The sequence below is a fragment of the Brachionichthys hirsutus genome, chromosome 21 (assembly GCF_040956055.1).
Source record: "Brachionichthys hirsutus isolate HB-005 chromosome 21, CSIRO-AGI_Bhir_v1, whole genome shotgun sequence".
Taxonomy (NCBI): Eukaryota; Metazoa; Chordata; class Actinopteri; order Lophiiformes; family Brachionichthyidae; genus Brachionichthys; species Brachionichthys hirsutus.
The window spans coordinates 4036862-4054200 of record NC_090917.1 but is presented as its reverse complement, the minus strand read 5'-3'; the positions used below and the strand labels follow the sequence as shown (position 1 = coordinate 4054200).

The 17339-nt window shown below is 41.2% G+C and overlaps 1 protein-coding gene across 1 annotated transcript in view; it reads right to left on the bottom strand.

The window, feature by feature from the left end:
- The window catches only part of LOC137909924 (glutamate receptor ionotropic, delta-1-like), a 218875-nt gene extending 202002 nt beyond the window's left edge, over positions 1–16873 (bottom strand). Inside the window, exons 1-2 of the mRNA XM_068754354.1 lie at positions 16792–16873; positions 4280–4435 (exon numbers count right to left, since the gene is read on the bottom strand). Of these exons, the coding sequence (XP_068610455.1) occupies positions 4280–4435; positions 16792–16873 (238 nt within the window). The remainder of the gene's footprint in view (positions 1–4279; positions 4436–16791) is intronic.
- Positions 16874–17339: the final 466 nt, after the last annotated feature.

Here is a 17339-nt window from a genome sequence, read left to right as displayed (position 1 = left end):
GAGCCGTCTCTCACATAAATACAGACAGACAGGCAAGACACACACACACACGTTGTTCAGCATTTAACATGCATTATAAATGAACTCGTCCTCCCAGGCAGACACCGAGATAAGAGCTGAAAAATGTATGCTAATTTGATCATTTTGGGCTTTTTGAGTGTGTGTGCACGCGCGTGTGTCCATTTTGTCAGTACGTACTTGTGTTCAAACCGTCCTTTAGTGAGTTTGTTTATAGAATAATTTGAATGATCCTTACACCGTTATGTTTTTGGCATCATCTGTATTTTGTACGCTTTTGCAAAAAATATTTGTCACAACCCCACGATGAGCTGGCGTCTTATCCGGGGTGTACCCCACCTTTTGCCAGTAGCAAAGTGGGACAGGCTCCAGCAGACCCTCCAAGAAGATGGATGGATTAATTTTCTCACAGTACTAATGAAGTTCAGTCTCATCCCAAAAGTGTATGCAATACACACAATAGAGAAGTTACCGCCTTTGTTGTATTAGAGAAGCATTTGGCTGCGTTGACATTTATTGACAATGTTTATAGCTTGTACTGCTGTGACTTTAAGGTTATCAACTATTGTGCACAATCAGTCAAATGTTACAGTATAATTCTCTTTTTTTCCCCATTTGCTTTGCTAATTTCTCACGTTAAAAACGAGAACAGTTCATAGAAGAAATAATCAACCGAATTGGGCAGAAAATCAAAAATAATCAGAAGGAGGGGAAGCCGAAATGAGATGCAAAGAATCGACCAAATGAAAATGAAAGCAATTAAGAAACGAGGGAACAGAAATTGTGTGTGGCTGCAGAGAAACATGAAGCAGGTGGAAAAAGAGGAGGTGAAAGCCATGGTGTGACGAAGATATAGGAAGGACACAAACATGGCCATAGAGGAGAGGAAGAGAGGAGTGGAGATTAAAATGAAGAACATGACATTCCACTGCTCATTTCCTGGGCCGAGTCATTTCTCCTCTAATGACACAGTAATTGAGCTGAGCCGAACACGATTATAATAAGATAATAAGCCTAATTTGTTTGAATTGAAAAGCCAATTAAAGAATAAGTAATCAGACTGAAAGTCCATCAGATTATAACCGTATCACAGACGGCCAGGTCAGCGAGTTGAGGCTGTCAAACCAAAGTGCATCTTCAGTGACGGGGAAACAAGCACGGGGATGAAAGGACGACTTTATTGGAAACTCAGCCGATACGTTAAAAGGGATTAGAGCGGCAAAAGGAGCAGCTTTCTGTCTCAGCGTCTTTGTTGAAAACTCCAAGCATGAAATGTGAGCGGATTGGTTTGACAGATGGTTTCAGAGAGATTCCTTTGGAGGCTGAAGTGGAGCGTATCTGCCTCTGTGGACGAAGAGCTGGTCCTATATCAATATAAACAGCCTCCATTATGACTAAGGAATCTCTTGTGGAAACAACCGTATGAACCGCAGAGCCACGAGGAGCCAGCAGCTTCACTGTCGATCGGTGTGCACGTGCACATCCGACCCACAGCCGGATGGTCTCGATTTTGTTTTAGTCTGTTGATAACAATGATTAATAGGAAAACTGATTTCCGTTTAAGTATCATGACAATTACGTAATACTCAAACAAATTTTACAACAGGGTTGTTTGAAAATTGCAAGACATACATGGTGGTGATCAGGGATTCTATTGTGCATCCTCCTGTATTGTACTTTAAAGCATTTACTTTCCCCGTTGTGGTTATGAACATTTTATGTACAGAAAGGGGTGCAAAAAGGCCATTATTAAATACAACGTGGCTAGAATAGCAATGCATTTGTGAAATGAGACGTTTTTCACGGAGACAAGAGACGTGCAATTCAAATTTAGATTCATAGCAAAGACAAGCACCAAAGCAACTTTCTCAGATGTTTCTTTGGGAACCAGACAGAAAACCTTTTTTACACCTCTGGTTATGATTTTTGTAGAAACATGTCCCATAGTTATGATTGCTTTTTTGAATCCGACTTTACACATAAGGTCGCATACACACACACACACACACACCCACACACGTGTTGGCCCATTCAACACTCAACAGATGAGTCTTGCTCTGCATCACCTCCAAGTACACTTACTCAAAAGCAAAATACAAAAAAAAGTTAAATTCAAAGTGACAGAAGTGCATCAGAGTGGCTGAAGAAAATCCCCGCTGTGGCTCGCAGGAGAACGGGCCGACAGGGCGAAATTTGGCGGACAGAACCTGGAACCAATTTTTATCTCAGACAAAATGTGAAGCCTTTCCTCCCAGTTTTAATTTACAGAAAGGTTACCTTCATTTCATTTTATCACTCAGGTTGATTGCCGCAGCTGCCCTCACGGTGAAAGGATTGATTGTTTAGGGAGGTCATATTTGCAGAGTTCAAAACTCAAAATAAACTGACAGACGGCTGAATTTAAATGGTGTAAACAATTTAGCACTTTTAAACATTAACAGTCACGGCTCATTATTCATTTTATTTAGCAGTGGGATGTTCCTGCCAGCCCAGACAACAAAGCTGGATGAATAATGTGACAATTGTGACTTTAAAAAGCTAGTTTTTTTTTATTCACACACACACACACGGGCGCAATGTGAATCTCTCTCATAACACATAATCCGACCCAGGCTGTCACTGGAGTCTCCGAAGACCAAGAATCATGGCAGCTCTCAGAAAAGGTCAGGGTGAGAGAGGAACCAGCTGGGTGGATGTGTGCGCGCACACACACACACACACACACACACACACCCTCTCTCTCTCTCTCTCCTCACCACCAACCTAATTGCTCTCCTGTCATATTTCTAAGCATTTCTCTCCTTCTCTCTCCTTCCCTCTTCTCTCTCAATTTACCTTTCAGCATCATTAAGCCCCCCCCCCCCCCATCCAACTGACTGTATTCACTTTCAAAGTCTCTTTAATTCCAAAGGATGGTTTTGAAATTAATTTTAATTGTGTGCACCTGAAACAAAGGCCAACTTAGTTAATAGATTTTAATGGCTCATTACGTCAGTAAGTTGTCAATACAGGAACCACAGCCAGGACAGAAAGTTGGATTAAATGGCGTTAGTGTTTTCTGCAGAACATCAGCCATTATACCTCATCAACATCAGGTAGCATGTGCGTCTGTTTTAGTGTTCGGAAGTCAAGCCTACTTTTTTCAGATAATTAGTGTCTGGGAACTGCATTAACTTGTGGCAAAATGTGTATCTTAAGGATTGAAAAGTGCCATCAAAATTAGTTCATCAGTGGCATTTTCTCTGTCCCTGTGATTACTTCCCATTTCTTCCTGATTCCAGGGACAACAATTTTAAAGTTAAAACAAACACAATGGCAGTGAATAACATTGATATGCTCGTCTCTACTTAATTACATCATCATTTTACTCAGTCTTTACCAATCCCTCATCAGCAGCAACATCTTCAACAGCACAGCTGTCAGAGCGTATGAGTATCTCCATCCACAGCTTTAATCATCGTCTGTCTTTATCAGCAACATCTTCATCACAATCGGCATTAATAAGCCTTAACTCTTTATCGTCAGAATTGATGTCTTGATTTTAATCACCGTGATGGTCTTCAGCTTCAACATCATAATCAGCATAATTATCAATATCAATATCCATCTTCACAATCAGCCATTATCCTCATTTTGTGGAGCAAAACAAATTATTTTCTCACCATCATATAGCATAATGTCCCCCCACCCGCAAAATCATCGTTCTTTGTTCTGGCACAAAATGCATCCACTCTAATAGATTAGCCTGTTTCACATCTTAAAATGACTACAAGCCATTCTGCAGGCAATTATGCAGGAAAATGAAAAGCTAAACTCAGTGCAGAACAACTCAGTGCTTCCCCCTAGCTTCCTCTACACAGAAGAAAACCAGGGGCCAGCAAAAAGAGAAAGGAAGGGATAGAGGGGGGAAAGGGAAAGTGAGCGATTTGCAGAATCAGTCTCAGAGGAGATAAGACAGAATGAGATGGCGAGGGAAGAGACTCTGGTGCAGCATCAAAGGCCAACAGCATCCTCCGAGAGTATAAATACAGCAGCATGGAGGATTTAAGCAGCATTTAGAAGGTCGATATACCTGGGTCATTAACCGTGAGGATATTTCACCGAGAGACAGAACCAGCTATACCTAAAGATTAACAATCGGAAGTGAGTGGGTATGAAATCCACACACACACACATTCGAGCAACAGCAACACATTTGCAAAAAGTTCTGCAGTCAATAAAAAGCCACAGAACGTAAACATGCTTCAGACAGTGTCCTTACCTTCCTGCACCGCTTGGAAGGGGTTATTGGGCTCGATGAGTTTAATAGAGTGTGTGATCTTCTCGCTCTGCAGGACGTCGTCACTCAGACTCAGGTCAGACACGGCAAGCTGGAACACCTCATCGTCCCGCACTGCGTTCTCTTCAAATATTGCACCTGGACAGGTGGAAACAGAGAGAGGAAACCGATCAGTTGGATAGCAGGAGGCACAGGCGGATATTGACAGACGACAACAGCAGGAGACTCCGGTTGCCAGAGGAGCATTAATATCAATTCTTCGAGCCGTAGTTACAGTTTCCGTCTTCTTTTTCCAAGTGTTTATTTAGCTCCGTTTGAACAGACTGACGCAATTTGATTTACATTTTTCTATCTCATAGAATTATGTATAAATTGCAATTATAACAAAGACGGTGCACAAGCAATTAATAGAGTGAATAATTATCATTCCTAAACTGCACCACAGCAGCAACCTCACTGAGACATAGTTGCTGAAGAAACTGAAATACGCAAGGCATATAACCTCAACATTAATAAAGAATCTTTTGATTGGCTTCCAGTTAGAGAATCTTTTTTAGAGATGGAAAATTTGTATAATTAATCGATTCATTGATTATTAATAACTAATCGGTGAATGCAATTTGTCTCGCTCGATTAAAGAAACCTTGCTTACGAGAATCAAATTATCCAGACTGCTTGTGCACCTGAATAACAAATTAACTGTGGGCGGCACCAAAATCCTTTGCACCGATTTCCTTGCAGGTGGGGGGCGGGCGGGGGGTGCTGTCTAAGCTCCGGGCTTGATCAATCAATCATCCAGTCCACGAATGAATCTTGTTGCACCTGTCACAGGCTCGGTGAGGGGATTGATGTGAGGTTTATATTTTTTCGCACAGCAGCCGACTGGGAAGCCTCAAACTTCCACCAGTTTAATTATTGATGACAGCTGAGAGAGGAGTGGGCTGACTCGGGCACCTCTGCGCACTCCGGATCCAACTTTCATGAATTCCCTCCGTCTGTCTTCTACTGAGAAAAGGCAACTAAATTAGTTTAACCAATTTTACAAAAACACATTTTCTCACTTCCCACTCGTGGCATCTATCCCCGCAGATCGTGTGGGTTTCATTTCTCAAGGTTTTGAGATATCTACCTTTGAGAGTTCTGCCTCCACCTCGTCCCAATAGGTGATTGAAGCTAACGCAACCCTCCAATTTACTGCCGTGAAAGCATTAACCAAAAACAAAAAGGTAAGAGGTACTTTGTGTCAATTATAGAAAGTTTGTAACTGATTGTCAAGATCTTCGAAGGATTTTTTTTCCAGCTCAGGAACACCTCACCTCCCTGGGGAGGTGTTCAGGGCACGTCCCACCGGTAGGAGACCACAGGGAAGACGCATGACACGCTGGAGAGACCATCGCGGCTGGCCTCGGGAACCCCCCGGAAGAAGTGGCCGGGGAGAGGGAAGTCTGGACCTCCTCGCGTGGGCTGCTGCCCCCGCGACCCGGCCCCGGATAAGCGGTTGGAAGATGGATGGAACATCTTAATTTAATGCATTATCAGGTAGTTCAGGTCCATTCTCTCATTTGTTTTCGGGTTGAAAGAGCAGTTTTTGGTTTTAATGGAATCAAAAGGAAAAAAGTCACCACTTTCACACAAAGCTCCTCTTTGATGCCAATAAGATTTGCTATTAGTGAGCAGCTGAATCATCGAGTAGAGAATTTGCTTCCCAAACAGTCGCAGCTTTCAAATTGAATGCCTTCATCAAACTGCCTTCCAACGAAATTCAACCCATTCTGCTACAGCATGTTGTTCCCCCTGCACCAGCGCGTGGTTTTAGTCGCGAATCTCGGTTTCTGCCATTTGAAATACCATCCCGACTACAGTACAACATACAGATGTGCGTACGTGAGCATTTGTGAATACATATGCAAACAAATATGAAAAACAAAGGGCCTGAGTGTGTAAATGGTGTTTTTATATACACATTTGTATTTTTCTTTAAGAATATAAAAATGTGCATATAGCGATACAAACTCGAGGCCACACAGTAGTCTATACAGAAAGGAAACACGAATGGACATATATTCATGTAAATGGCACTTTACTCAAACATTTTTCACTCATTTCACATTCTTGAAAATGCTGTAAGGGCTCGAGTTCAAATCATAGAATTTTAAGCTGACCTGAATGGTTAATGAATGCCATAGAAACAGAGTTAGCCGATTGAAGTCGTAAAATAAATATGCGACTCGCAGTCTGTGGCCTTTAAAGCATATTTGCAGAATTTTTTAACCTACATGCAGGGTGGGAACATTGCAGCCAGCCAGCCGCAAAAAGCATTACGTTTGTAACTGATGCAGAAACAATGTATTAACTCAACCTCCTCATCTCTCTGTTCTGAAGCTTTGGGAGCGAAACCTCTCAGGCTGTAAAATCAGAAAATGCATGCAAGTTTTCTTCTAGCAGCTTTTCTGATCTGGGACCATGAACTCTTCTCCCCTGGCTTCTTGCTGGATCTGCTAATCTTACATAAGCTTCATGAAAGCAATGACCCCTTACTGGATGACAGCAGCCTCAGCCTTCATTATGACAACAAGCTGCCACTTGAAAATGTATGCGGGAATAATAAAGGATTATATTTCCTTAAAATTGAATAATATTTTAATCTAAAATAGCAGAAGATCTAGTTGATTGGATTTAGCTTCCCATTCAACTTGATGCAACTTGTTGTTCCGATGAAGCACCCAAAAAATTTCCTGTATGTAATTTGATTGAGTGGTAAACAATAAGAACAAAAATACACTTGGTATTGTGAGAGTTAATGCCTTCCTTGTAAGAAAAAATATTGCTGATGAAATTATGACTTAAATGGTCACAGAAACGTTGCATTCACTGACCTCCGAGCCATCTCTAAGAATCAACTAAATTAAAAGGCAAGTGCTACTACTTTGCATAAAGGTTATCATTTTCCTGAAACCAAATATTGTTGGGAACTCAAATATAACATACACTACTTATACATATCTTTGTGTGTGTCATATTTTGGTGTTAATTGTATTTTGTTTAGAAAAAATAAAATCGCATCCCACGCTGTTGTGTGCTCCATCTTAGCACCAAGAACAGCAACACAATGGCAGCTCCTGCTCATTCGGTCTGGTTTCAGTCAAGCTCCACAGATGAGATTTGCTGACATATGAATACATTTTTACAACAATATTATTCTCAATGATTTTCATTTTGACAGGCTACGAGGATAGAGGAATTTGCCGTTCTGTAAGGAAGATGGATTCTCATCCTCGTTTTACACGTAGGGAAGAAAAAATAAATAAAAGAGAGCGTCAGTCATCTTCATTACAGAGTATACAAAAACGTGCTCATCATGACGGCTGCTGGAGAGCCTGACAAATACGATTTTTTTTTTTCAGAAGAGGAAATCTAGCGCAGGACAAATTTGACTGATCACTCAGAAGCCTTTAGTCAATTGATTTTCACTCATACAGCCACTGCGAGTCTCATACTCATCTTTTCATCACACTCACTCATACAGGGGAAATCCATCAAACCTTTAAGCAAAGGCATGAGGCAAATCACTGGAAGGCAAAACCATAACGGGAATAAAACACACTTTGCAGATTCTTGGGGTCGAATTATACGCAAGAATATGAATTCTTTTTCCTCCTGTTTAACTTCACCCTAGCACTGAATGAACCTTCCTGTCAGAGATGCACTGACCTGGAAACTTGAAGTGAACACTAATGGTAGAGAATGAGCTCATTCACGTAGTCTATACTGATTAACCATTAGGCTCGTACTAAAGAAAACCTTGACTACTACAGTGTGACACACCATTATTAGCCCATTATCTCACCGCTGTATTAATAGATATGATTCTCTAACTTTAGTTCATGCATGTAGATGTCGTGTTCATCGATCACCAGAGATTATATAAATTCACCTACTTCATCAGCCTCATTAGTTTTAGCCGAGGCATCAGCCACCACCACCACCTCTGCGTGAACTCCGTGGGGAGACATGTCTTACTGTGGCAGAGAAGATCCCTTTCAATCAAAATCAAACCAACCATTTGTGAAGAATTAGTGGAAAGCACGGATCAAGGGGAGAATTCGAGCATTATAAGTGCTAGGCAGATGTATGAAGGCTTTTCAGCCTTGGCGGCAGGTTATTGAGTAGATTACTAATTCACAATTTATCGATCTTGATCACATGTCGTGTTAATTCCAACTGGGAGGGTTGTGAAAAGAGTGATTCATTTTTAATATGTTCATTTTATTACATTCTTTGAAGCAGCATCTTTTAGATCTTACGAAAGTTTTATAACTAATAACAAATGGGTAATATTAAGCATTCCTTTGGTCAATTATAGAGACAAAAACTCTGGCTACAGAATATATTGTGATTTAGAATTAGCTTTCTACTTACTAAAGTAAAACGGAAACAAAGAAACTGCTATCCACCAAACAGAGAAAGATATTGGGAGAAATTAGACTTCATAGGCACTGTGTTCAAACGCGCTCAATTATGGTGATCCAGAGCCAGCAATGATTCAAAAAACAAGAAAGAAATAATGCGAAGCTTTAAAATGCTGCAAAATGAAAGGGCCAAAAGCAAGATTTATAACACTGAGATGCCAAAAGCAGTGGTGGATACAGCACAGCTATTATCATAATTAAACATCCAAATAAGTGATGTTACAGTCCTGTGACCTGCTGCAAAACAATGAGAAAAAGAACAAATCACCACCACAGCAAGCTGATTATTTATGGATTGCTTCCATATAAACACAAAATATGCTTCCTAACTGTCAAACATCATCAGCTGTGCAGAGCAAGAGATAGATTGAATGCTACAGAAATAAAGAGGAACCTGCTGGAGGCTGAACTCCGTTCTTAGCATTTTTATTTAGCTGCCTCAAAGGCTTTCACACATCCTGTTCCTATTGGATAGTCAATAATCACAAGTTGAGAGAAATTAAATGCATATTCCGAGATGATTTGGCCACTTTGGCACGTACAACCAACAATTATGGGAAATGCTAATTCTGCAGGGGAAGTACCGTAATGCGATCGACAAAAAGACTCAAACCGCTGCAGCTGCTAGATTGTAAACCATTAGCATCAAGCAACATCTGAAACACAAAGTTTACCTCGAGTAAAAGCTGAAAACCTTTAAATAAGCCAGGGGCACAATGTTTTACAACACAAATAGAATAAACTTTTGTAAACTGCATATGTACAGTACTTTAGCAGGGTGTAAAAACTCCACATAAATCCCTAGTTTCTAGTGTGAAAGGAATCGTGAATTAGGCCATGCTTATAATTCAAACAGCTCCAGCTGGCAAGCAAGTCTTGGCTCAAGTCGGTGACTTACGAGATTCACTAATGCATTTCTCTTAGCAGTGTAGCCGAATAGTGTGTGTGGGCATATGACAGATTGCATAAATTAGAAAAATAAAAGCAACTGAACACAGAAATTAGAATCTATTAGACAGAAAAACTACATTAACGCAACAGATGAAATTAAACCACAAAGCATTGACACGCATGAGACAGTGACACTGGTGTCTGGTAATTTCATCACTTTGTGTAAATCCAAAATTATTTGGCTGAATATCAAGTCTGAAAATTGGTTATGAAAACTTATGGTTGTTCGTTAAATATCAGAGAAGTCTGAATGATCAAGGTAATGGATGATGCTACAAATCAAAGCTATAATTAATGATTCAGGCATAGCAACCATGCAGGTAAAGATCATGCTTTATGGTTTTGGCAACATGAACGTTGCTGCAGTCCCAGCATCTGCTGACAATGTGATGTTTGTCTCTCCGCTGCTGATTTATACTCCAAGTAAAGGTACTCAGGCTGTTGCCATAAAAACTGGGTAGCTTTGCCAGAAGGTCAGCAAAGTCCAACAATATGAAATATGGGGCAACAACAGAATCATATCTAGACATGTTGTAATCAGGTGAAGATGAAAATGGATGTTCACCCAAATATACGTTTACCCGATTTCGGGCCTTCTTACAAATTTCTCTTAAAACAGCACATCAATCATACCTCCGAAACCTTTAACAAAAAAAAACTTGTCTTTGCCCGTCTCTCTTCCCTGATCTTCTGATCCATGGCTTTATTGCCTTTCAGACTTGAGTGCTGCTTAGAGTACATCCAACAAATTCCTTCACACATTCTTTCTGCTGCCTTGCCTCAAAGCAGATTCAGTTTTAAATTGTTGTCTTCAACAAAGCTCCACGTAACCCACGCAACAATATTCTCCTTAAACACACAACAAGAAATGTCTTTCCAAAAGTGCTGCCTCCTACCCAAACCATCCAAGATGAGGACTTAATTCTGAAACTCTCTGCAACAAATCTCATTAAATTCAAGAACTGGTTTTAATGTTTGCCCTTTTTTCAATTAGTACTTATTTGGTTACTTTTTTGTTTTTAAGTATCTAAAAATGGACTAACGTGTATTAAAATCATTACATCTTTTGAGTTACTATTATTATAAAATCACACATCACACTGCAGGGAACAGGGCTGCTGAATAGCCTACCGCTATTTGACAGCAACGTTCACCCATTGCATCACAGGACAAGAATACCAAGAAGATAAGAGTAAAAAAACACTTTACTCATAGACTCAAAAAGGTAAATACAGAATAACAGATGGAAATCAAAACCACTGCCAAAGCAAAATCTCAAAATCTTACATTGACGGAAGAGAAGGCAAAACACGCTGGAGAAACACACATGGACTTGAGGGAGAACACTCATTAACTGATGCTCAAGTATCAGCAGGGCAGTGTCTAAAGAGCAAACCAGTCTAAGTGGCAAATGAATGGCAGGTGTGTCGCCCGTGGCCACGCCCACATGGCAAGACATGGAAAAACAGGGTCAGAGAAGCAAACCGACCAGTGGAGGGCAGTAATGTGCCTGGCGGCGTCCATATTGCCGGAAATAAAGAAGAACCACAACAACAACAATAACTTGGGCTGATCAGATTAGGTCGACAACAAATGTGAATGGAAATAGTTACAAAAGAGAATGTTTCTGTTTCCCAAACTAAGCTTTTTAGAAACTTTTTTCTGACAAGTACATCAATCATCATTGTCACTTTTTTCTTTTCTTTTTTTGCCTTGAATAAATCCATCTGAAAGATATTCAGCATCAGCGTAAAGCAGAGTCTTGGCAGCTTTGCAATATAAGAGAGTAATACCATCCATACCACCATCATCTTTCTGGATGCTGATATTTGTCAGGCCTTTTCCTCCCTGTGCCCACATAGTCTTCACATTTCCTGTTTGTGAATCTTAAGGACACAAACAGTCATTCACAGAATAAGTGAATGGCCTTGTAAGGTTAAACCTGTCATCTTTATTCAATCCAACAAATGAGGCTGCTGCAATATGCTATAGAGATGACTTTGCAGCCACCGGTGCTTGCATCTGGACCGTGTGTGTGTGTGTGTGTGTGCATGCGTGTGTGTGTGCGTGTGCGTGTGCGTGTGCGTGTGCATGTGCGTGTGTGTGGTGGGCGGTAAATGGCCTGGCTAAGCCTTCATTGAGACAGTGCGGGAAGCCTTTTGTGTTGTTTCCCAACAAGGTTAGTTCATCTTATTTAGTGATGGAGCCAGAAAAGACCACAGCTGTTCATTTGCTTTGCCAGGCCTCAAAAGATTGGATTCCTGCAGTTTCAAGTTGCCTTTACTTCACACAGCCACTGATAGCTGCTGCACCAGTGCTGTAAATCATCTCTTGTCAGCTGCCTGGCTCATGGGATTGGGTAATCGCTCCTCCTCAGGCCTCCTTATGAAAAGTGTCTTGTTATCTGCTTGACCTTAGGGGCACTTAGAGAACCCTGAGACCTGGAAAACTGCCCAAAGGGGACAGAAAGTGCAATAAACCAAGTTTAATATCAGATCCACAAGGCTGATACCAACAAAGTTCACAGTGTTCACATTTACACTTTAAAAATACATTTCTTCATTAATATTCCGTATCTTACTCAATTACTTTTGGTTGGACCTTAAAATACTTCTCTGAAACTTTATAAAATACCCTCCATAGTAGAGGTTATTTAAAGCTGCAATGTATGAAGATAGAGCTGGGTGATATATAAAAGTCCAGAACCCACCGAGAATTAGCACAGCCAAGTAAGTTTAGGCAATTTTAGCTCTTTGTTTTTACCATACAGAGCATTTGCCGTTTGTTCCATCTAAGCATTCACATAAAATGTGTTTTCTGCAACAGTTAAATGCGAGATTTGAGAAACATTCTGCAACAAAACAAATTCAATGAGCCATGTGGACCATCTGGTAGCTAAAGAGCTACAGGTAGTGGAGAGCAAAACCAGAGATTAAAAAAAATAAAAAAATAGACACAAACATGATTAGCACCTAATCAGATCAGTGTATGAAGTAATTCAGTATACAAATTATTTCTGTTTTTGAACACACACAATTTCCCAGTTTTTCCAATGGTATTGGATCAAGGCTGTGTAGAGCGTAGGGGGAATTCTACCTGCACTCTGTTGCTCTTTTTCTGCAAAGAGAACTGTTCTTGTTAGTCCCAATAGACCACACATCATATGCAGAGTGGACCTAATGGATAGCTTGAGAGCTGAGATGTAATTAAGGCCATAATTAATTGTTTCCCCCTGTTTTCTGCTCCAGGTTCTGAGCTTCAAGCATAAAAACTACCGCTGCTCATCCACTGGCTTCTTCCAGTCGTAACCAAGCCCTGTAGCAGCTGTTATCTCTGATTTGTACACATTCAACCAACGAACAGTAGGGGTGGGACTAATTAGTGAAACCAGCTGCTGTTTGAGATTGATGAAATAAAAACCTGCACATTCTTGAACCTCCACAGATTTTGTTCCAATACCGATGTGTGAAAATAAAAGCAAATCGGTTGGATGTTCAAGAAGGTCAGCTGAAGGTCCAAGCTCCACGTTCTCATTGGCATCAGCTCTTTTGTTGATCAGACTCCCCCCACCATGCCTGCCACTGATCCATTACAAGGAACCCAAAAGAGGAAGAGACAAACAAGCCAGGATATGTCACCCATGATAAAGCCATGCGGATGGATGAGACAGATGCTCGGGCAGGAGTTCCGGGGCTGAGGTTTGGAACACTGTCACATCTGATTGGGCATCTTGTTGCGCTGCCAAGTCAGTCAGAGTCCGACTGTCAGTTGGTTCAGGGAAACATTGGCGGTTCTGAAGGCAGCTAGCCAACCATAGATCACATTATGTGCATCAAAAGCAGTTTATGCCGCGTTGCATTTTGATTTTCTGAGCATTATTGAAATTCGATTTGGTAAAAGTATGACTTAAGTAAAGATTGTCATTAAGAAAAGTTACCAAGATTGTTATTATAATTTTTAATAATATTCTTAATTAATAATTATCGGACTTAAGAAGGAAAAACATTGGGAGATGATTTGATGCAAAATGTCCCTTTTTCTTAAAGTTACCTTTTTCCAGTGGTTCCTGAATCAGGCCTAATGGTGAAATTCTTAGAGGTCACACGATAATTTTAGAAATACTAAGAGTAAAAAAAGTGTGTAGCGCTGTTGCGTCACTGCAAGAAGGTTGCAGGTTCAAATACAACTTGGGTCCTTTCAGTGAGGAGTTTGCATGTTCTCCCCGTGGCTGCGTGGGTCCTTTCCGGGTTCCTCCGACCTCTAAAAACATGCATCTTAGGTGAATTGACTACACTAAATTGTCCGTAGGCATGAGTGTGTGCATGAATGATCATCTGTGTGAGGCCGTGCAATGAACTGGCGGCTTGTCCAGGATGTACCCCGATTTTTGCCCAGAGACTGCTGGGATAGGCTCCAGTAGATTCCACGATCCAGATTTCGGATTAAGCAATTAAGAAAATGAATGAATTAAGGAATAAAAGGAAAACGAACTACTACTATAAATGTATACTTTAGAAGGGTATGCTGTGGTTTCACTGAACATAAAGTAGATTAGGATAAAAGTAACTAGATTAGGATAAAACCAATCAGAATGTAATAAAATGTTAACATGAATGTGTGTCACTTTAGGAGTCACAAGCTCAAGCAGATGATAAACATGTTTAGTCAAGCGGCTTCTGGGAAGCAGCTGGTGCTTCATTAATATTCTGCAAACAAATTGGTGCACTGCAAAAAACAAGCGAATCATCAGGTCTATCATAAATTAAAAGAGTGTCTCAATTGTTTGCATCAAATAGTTTAAAATAAAGAAATAAAAACACAGAGAAACATTGTGTTTGGATAAAACTCAAACGAATGAATCGCTGTTCCTGAACCTGACTGGAAGCTCTCCTGCCGCTGCACTGCTGGAGCGAGTCTCAAAGCTACTGAGATTTCTACCGCGGAAACCAGCAGGGGAGCCGCCGCCTGACCAGTATACTCACTCTCACCTGCTTGTGTTTCAGTCCATTGATATTAAGCGCCTCCTTATTTTAAGCACATTTCAGCCACTTTTTTTTTATTGTTTGTTTGGAAGCAGGATAACGGGTTTCTATCAGAGACTGATGTTTACAGAAATAAGTTGAGAGTGATGAGATGCGTTTTCAATGCAGATGTGTGCAGGAAGAGAAATACTAAAACAGTTAGGCTCCAACATTTGTCAAGATGCACTTGAGTCAAATTTCTGAACACACAACTGATTCATTATTGGACATCCAACACAGCCCCCGACTTTCTTTTCTGAAGCATGCAGTCATAAAATCTAATAATGTCCGTGTCGCTTCTTGACTGTGTCCAGTCTGGTCTCACAATTTGTTGCCATCCCTTATTTGTTGTATTTGCTTTATTCTGTTCTAAATATGGTCTGTCTTGTTTCCATGGCTGCTCTGAACACAGACAGCAAAGTGTCCGTCCATCTGTCCATCCATTTAGCACTCCATCCATTATACAATTTTTAGAAATGTACTCTAAATTGACCAAAAAATACTTGCAACGGCTTTACTGTTGGCAGTATTTTGGGGGAACATCGTGGGCATTATTCTGTGATTAGACAGCCATTATTCATGAGAAGAATGCTCAAATGCACCAATATTCAGATTATCCAATTCATTTTTGGTGCTGAAGTCAAAAGTCCAATCATGTAACAGCAGTTTGTCATTACTCCATGTTGTGGCCAATTCATTTTCAATCACCTTGCATCTTTTTATGATGGGGATGCAACCTTTTTAGAGGCGATCTGTCACTGTCTCCTTTAAAAAATTGGCGAAGGTGAGAAATGTATTCTTACAAACTGAGTGGCTCCCTCCCCCCACCCCCATCATTCCCTCCCTCCATCCATCCATCCTACTCTGTTGTCTACCTCCTCCTCCTATCACTTCCCCTCTCTTGACTAAACCACACAGGACACCACAGTGGTACTACCGGCTGGGGCTGATGCTCTAAACTGCTGCAGAGATCAGAAATGAGCAAATGTTTGGATTAATAAAGTTTTTAATCCTCATTTTTCAAACAGGGTAACTCTACCAATTACATCTGGTCTCACTGCCAATAAAACCCTTTAAATTGAATTAGTGCAACTTTTAAAGTTCCTGTCCAAAAGCGTGATTCTGTGTATTCAATCTACTTATCTCTCAAAGTTTCTTCTGGTATTTCCGGATTGTATTTTTCATCAACTCTCGCTTATATGAGAAAAACAAAGTAACTTAACTGAGATTAAATGGGGGGGAAACAGACTCTAACAGAAAGCGATGTTTGCCCCTATAGCACGTCAACTGCTTTTTGGATGCCAACATTATTCCAGAGCCCAAACAGTCGGCGTTTGTCCCCTTTGTCATCTCGTCCCCTGGCAGGCTCGATTAACATTTCACTCACGTCCAATTCAAAGTTCAGGCTTATAGATGAGAGGAGGCGAGAGAGAGAGAGAGAGAGAGAGAGAGAGAGAGAGAGAGAGAGAGATTGGGAGAGAAAGTAAGGAGGGGAGGCGGGAGGCACGGAGGAAGAATGGGAGGGAGAATGGGAGGATGGATGGATTAAACGAAACCCTCACATCGGGACAGTTCCTCCTGCTAGCCTCGGCTATTCTTCTGCTTGTGAAGGTGAATTTGCATCGACGTGAGCTCTCCCTGCTTGGAAAGGAGGGGAGGATGGAGAGGTGGTTAGAGGGGTGGCGTGGCGCAACACTTTGTGGGCTCTTCTACCAAGCTGCGCTGCTGAGTCTGAGCCTGGTTGCAGCACCACTCATTCCGTATCCTGGCACGCATCGGAATGATAATTAGGTGTGAGGTCGGGTCTTCTTTGCCAGCGAGGGGGGGGTGATATTTGTAAATGAACTCATGCATGGATTATTCAAATCAATCTATAACACAAGTTGAACATGAACCTGTCCATATTTCACAAGCCAATCATAAACTGCTTTTCTGCTCGCAGTTTTAAACCCGTCCCTGAATGCAGCCACCAGCCTGTCTCTCTCTCTCTGTCTCTCTTCAGCCAGAGCCCGGCACAAAGCCCGGAAAAGAAGCCCTATAGTTGATGTCTTACCAATATGAATGATGGAGTCGGCGCTCACTGTGTTGCATTGCAATATCCACAAGGAATGAAATAACAATGTCAGCATTTCCATTTCCAGTTAGAGCCAAAAAGGCACATCCAGGGATCCACCTCGTTGATTTCTGTGTTTCCTCCAGCGATGAGGAAATCAAAAATAAGCTTCGGTGCGTAAAACCGGCAGCAGCAAGAAACTGATTAAATCACCACTGAACAGTATCTTTTTTTTTTTTTTTTTTTTTTAATCCCAAGGACCAAACTGTTGGTCGGAGTCGAGATGAAGAAAGACTTGTAGAATAACAAAGAAATAATATAAGCTTCCAGGGCTCCAGACAGAAACAAACCGAGGATGAGAGAAGACACCGGGGGTTTGGTTTCAGAGGTTGAGATCCGCCAGGCGAGCAGCTCTGACTCTCTACCTCCGAGTCTGAGACATAACGCACTGCAAACTGCGGAGGAGGAGGAGGAGGAGGAGGAGGAGGGACGCACTCTCTGTCTGCGTCTCTCTCTCTCTCTCTCTCTCTCTTTATTCTCTAACACCC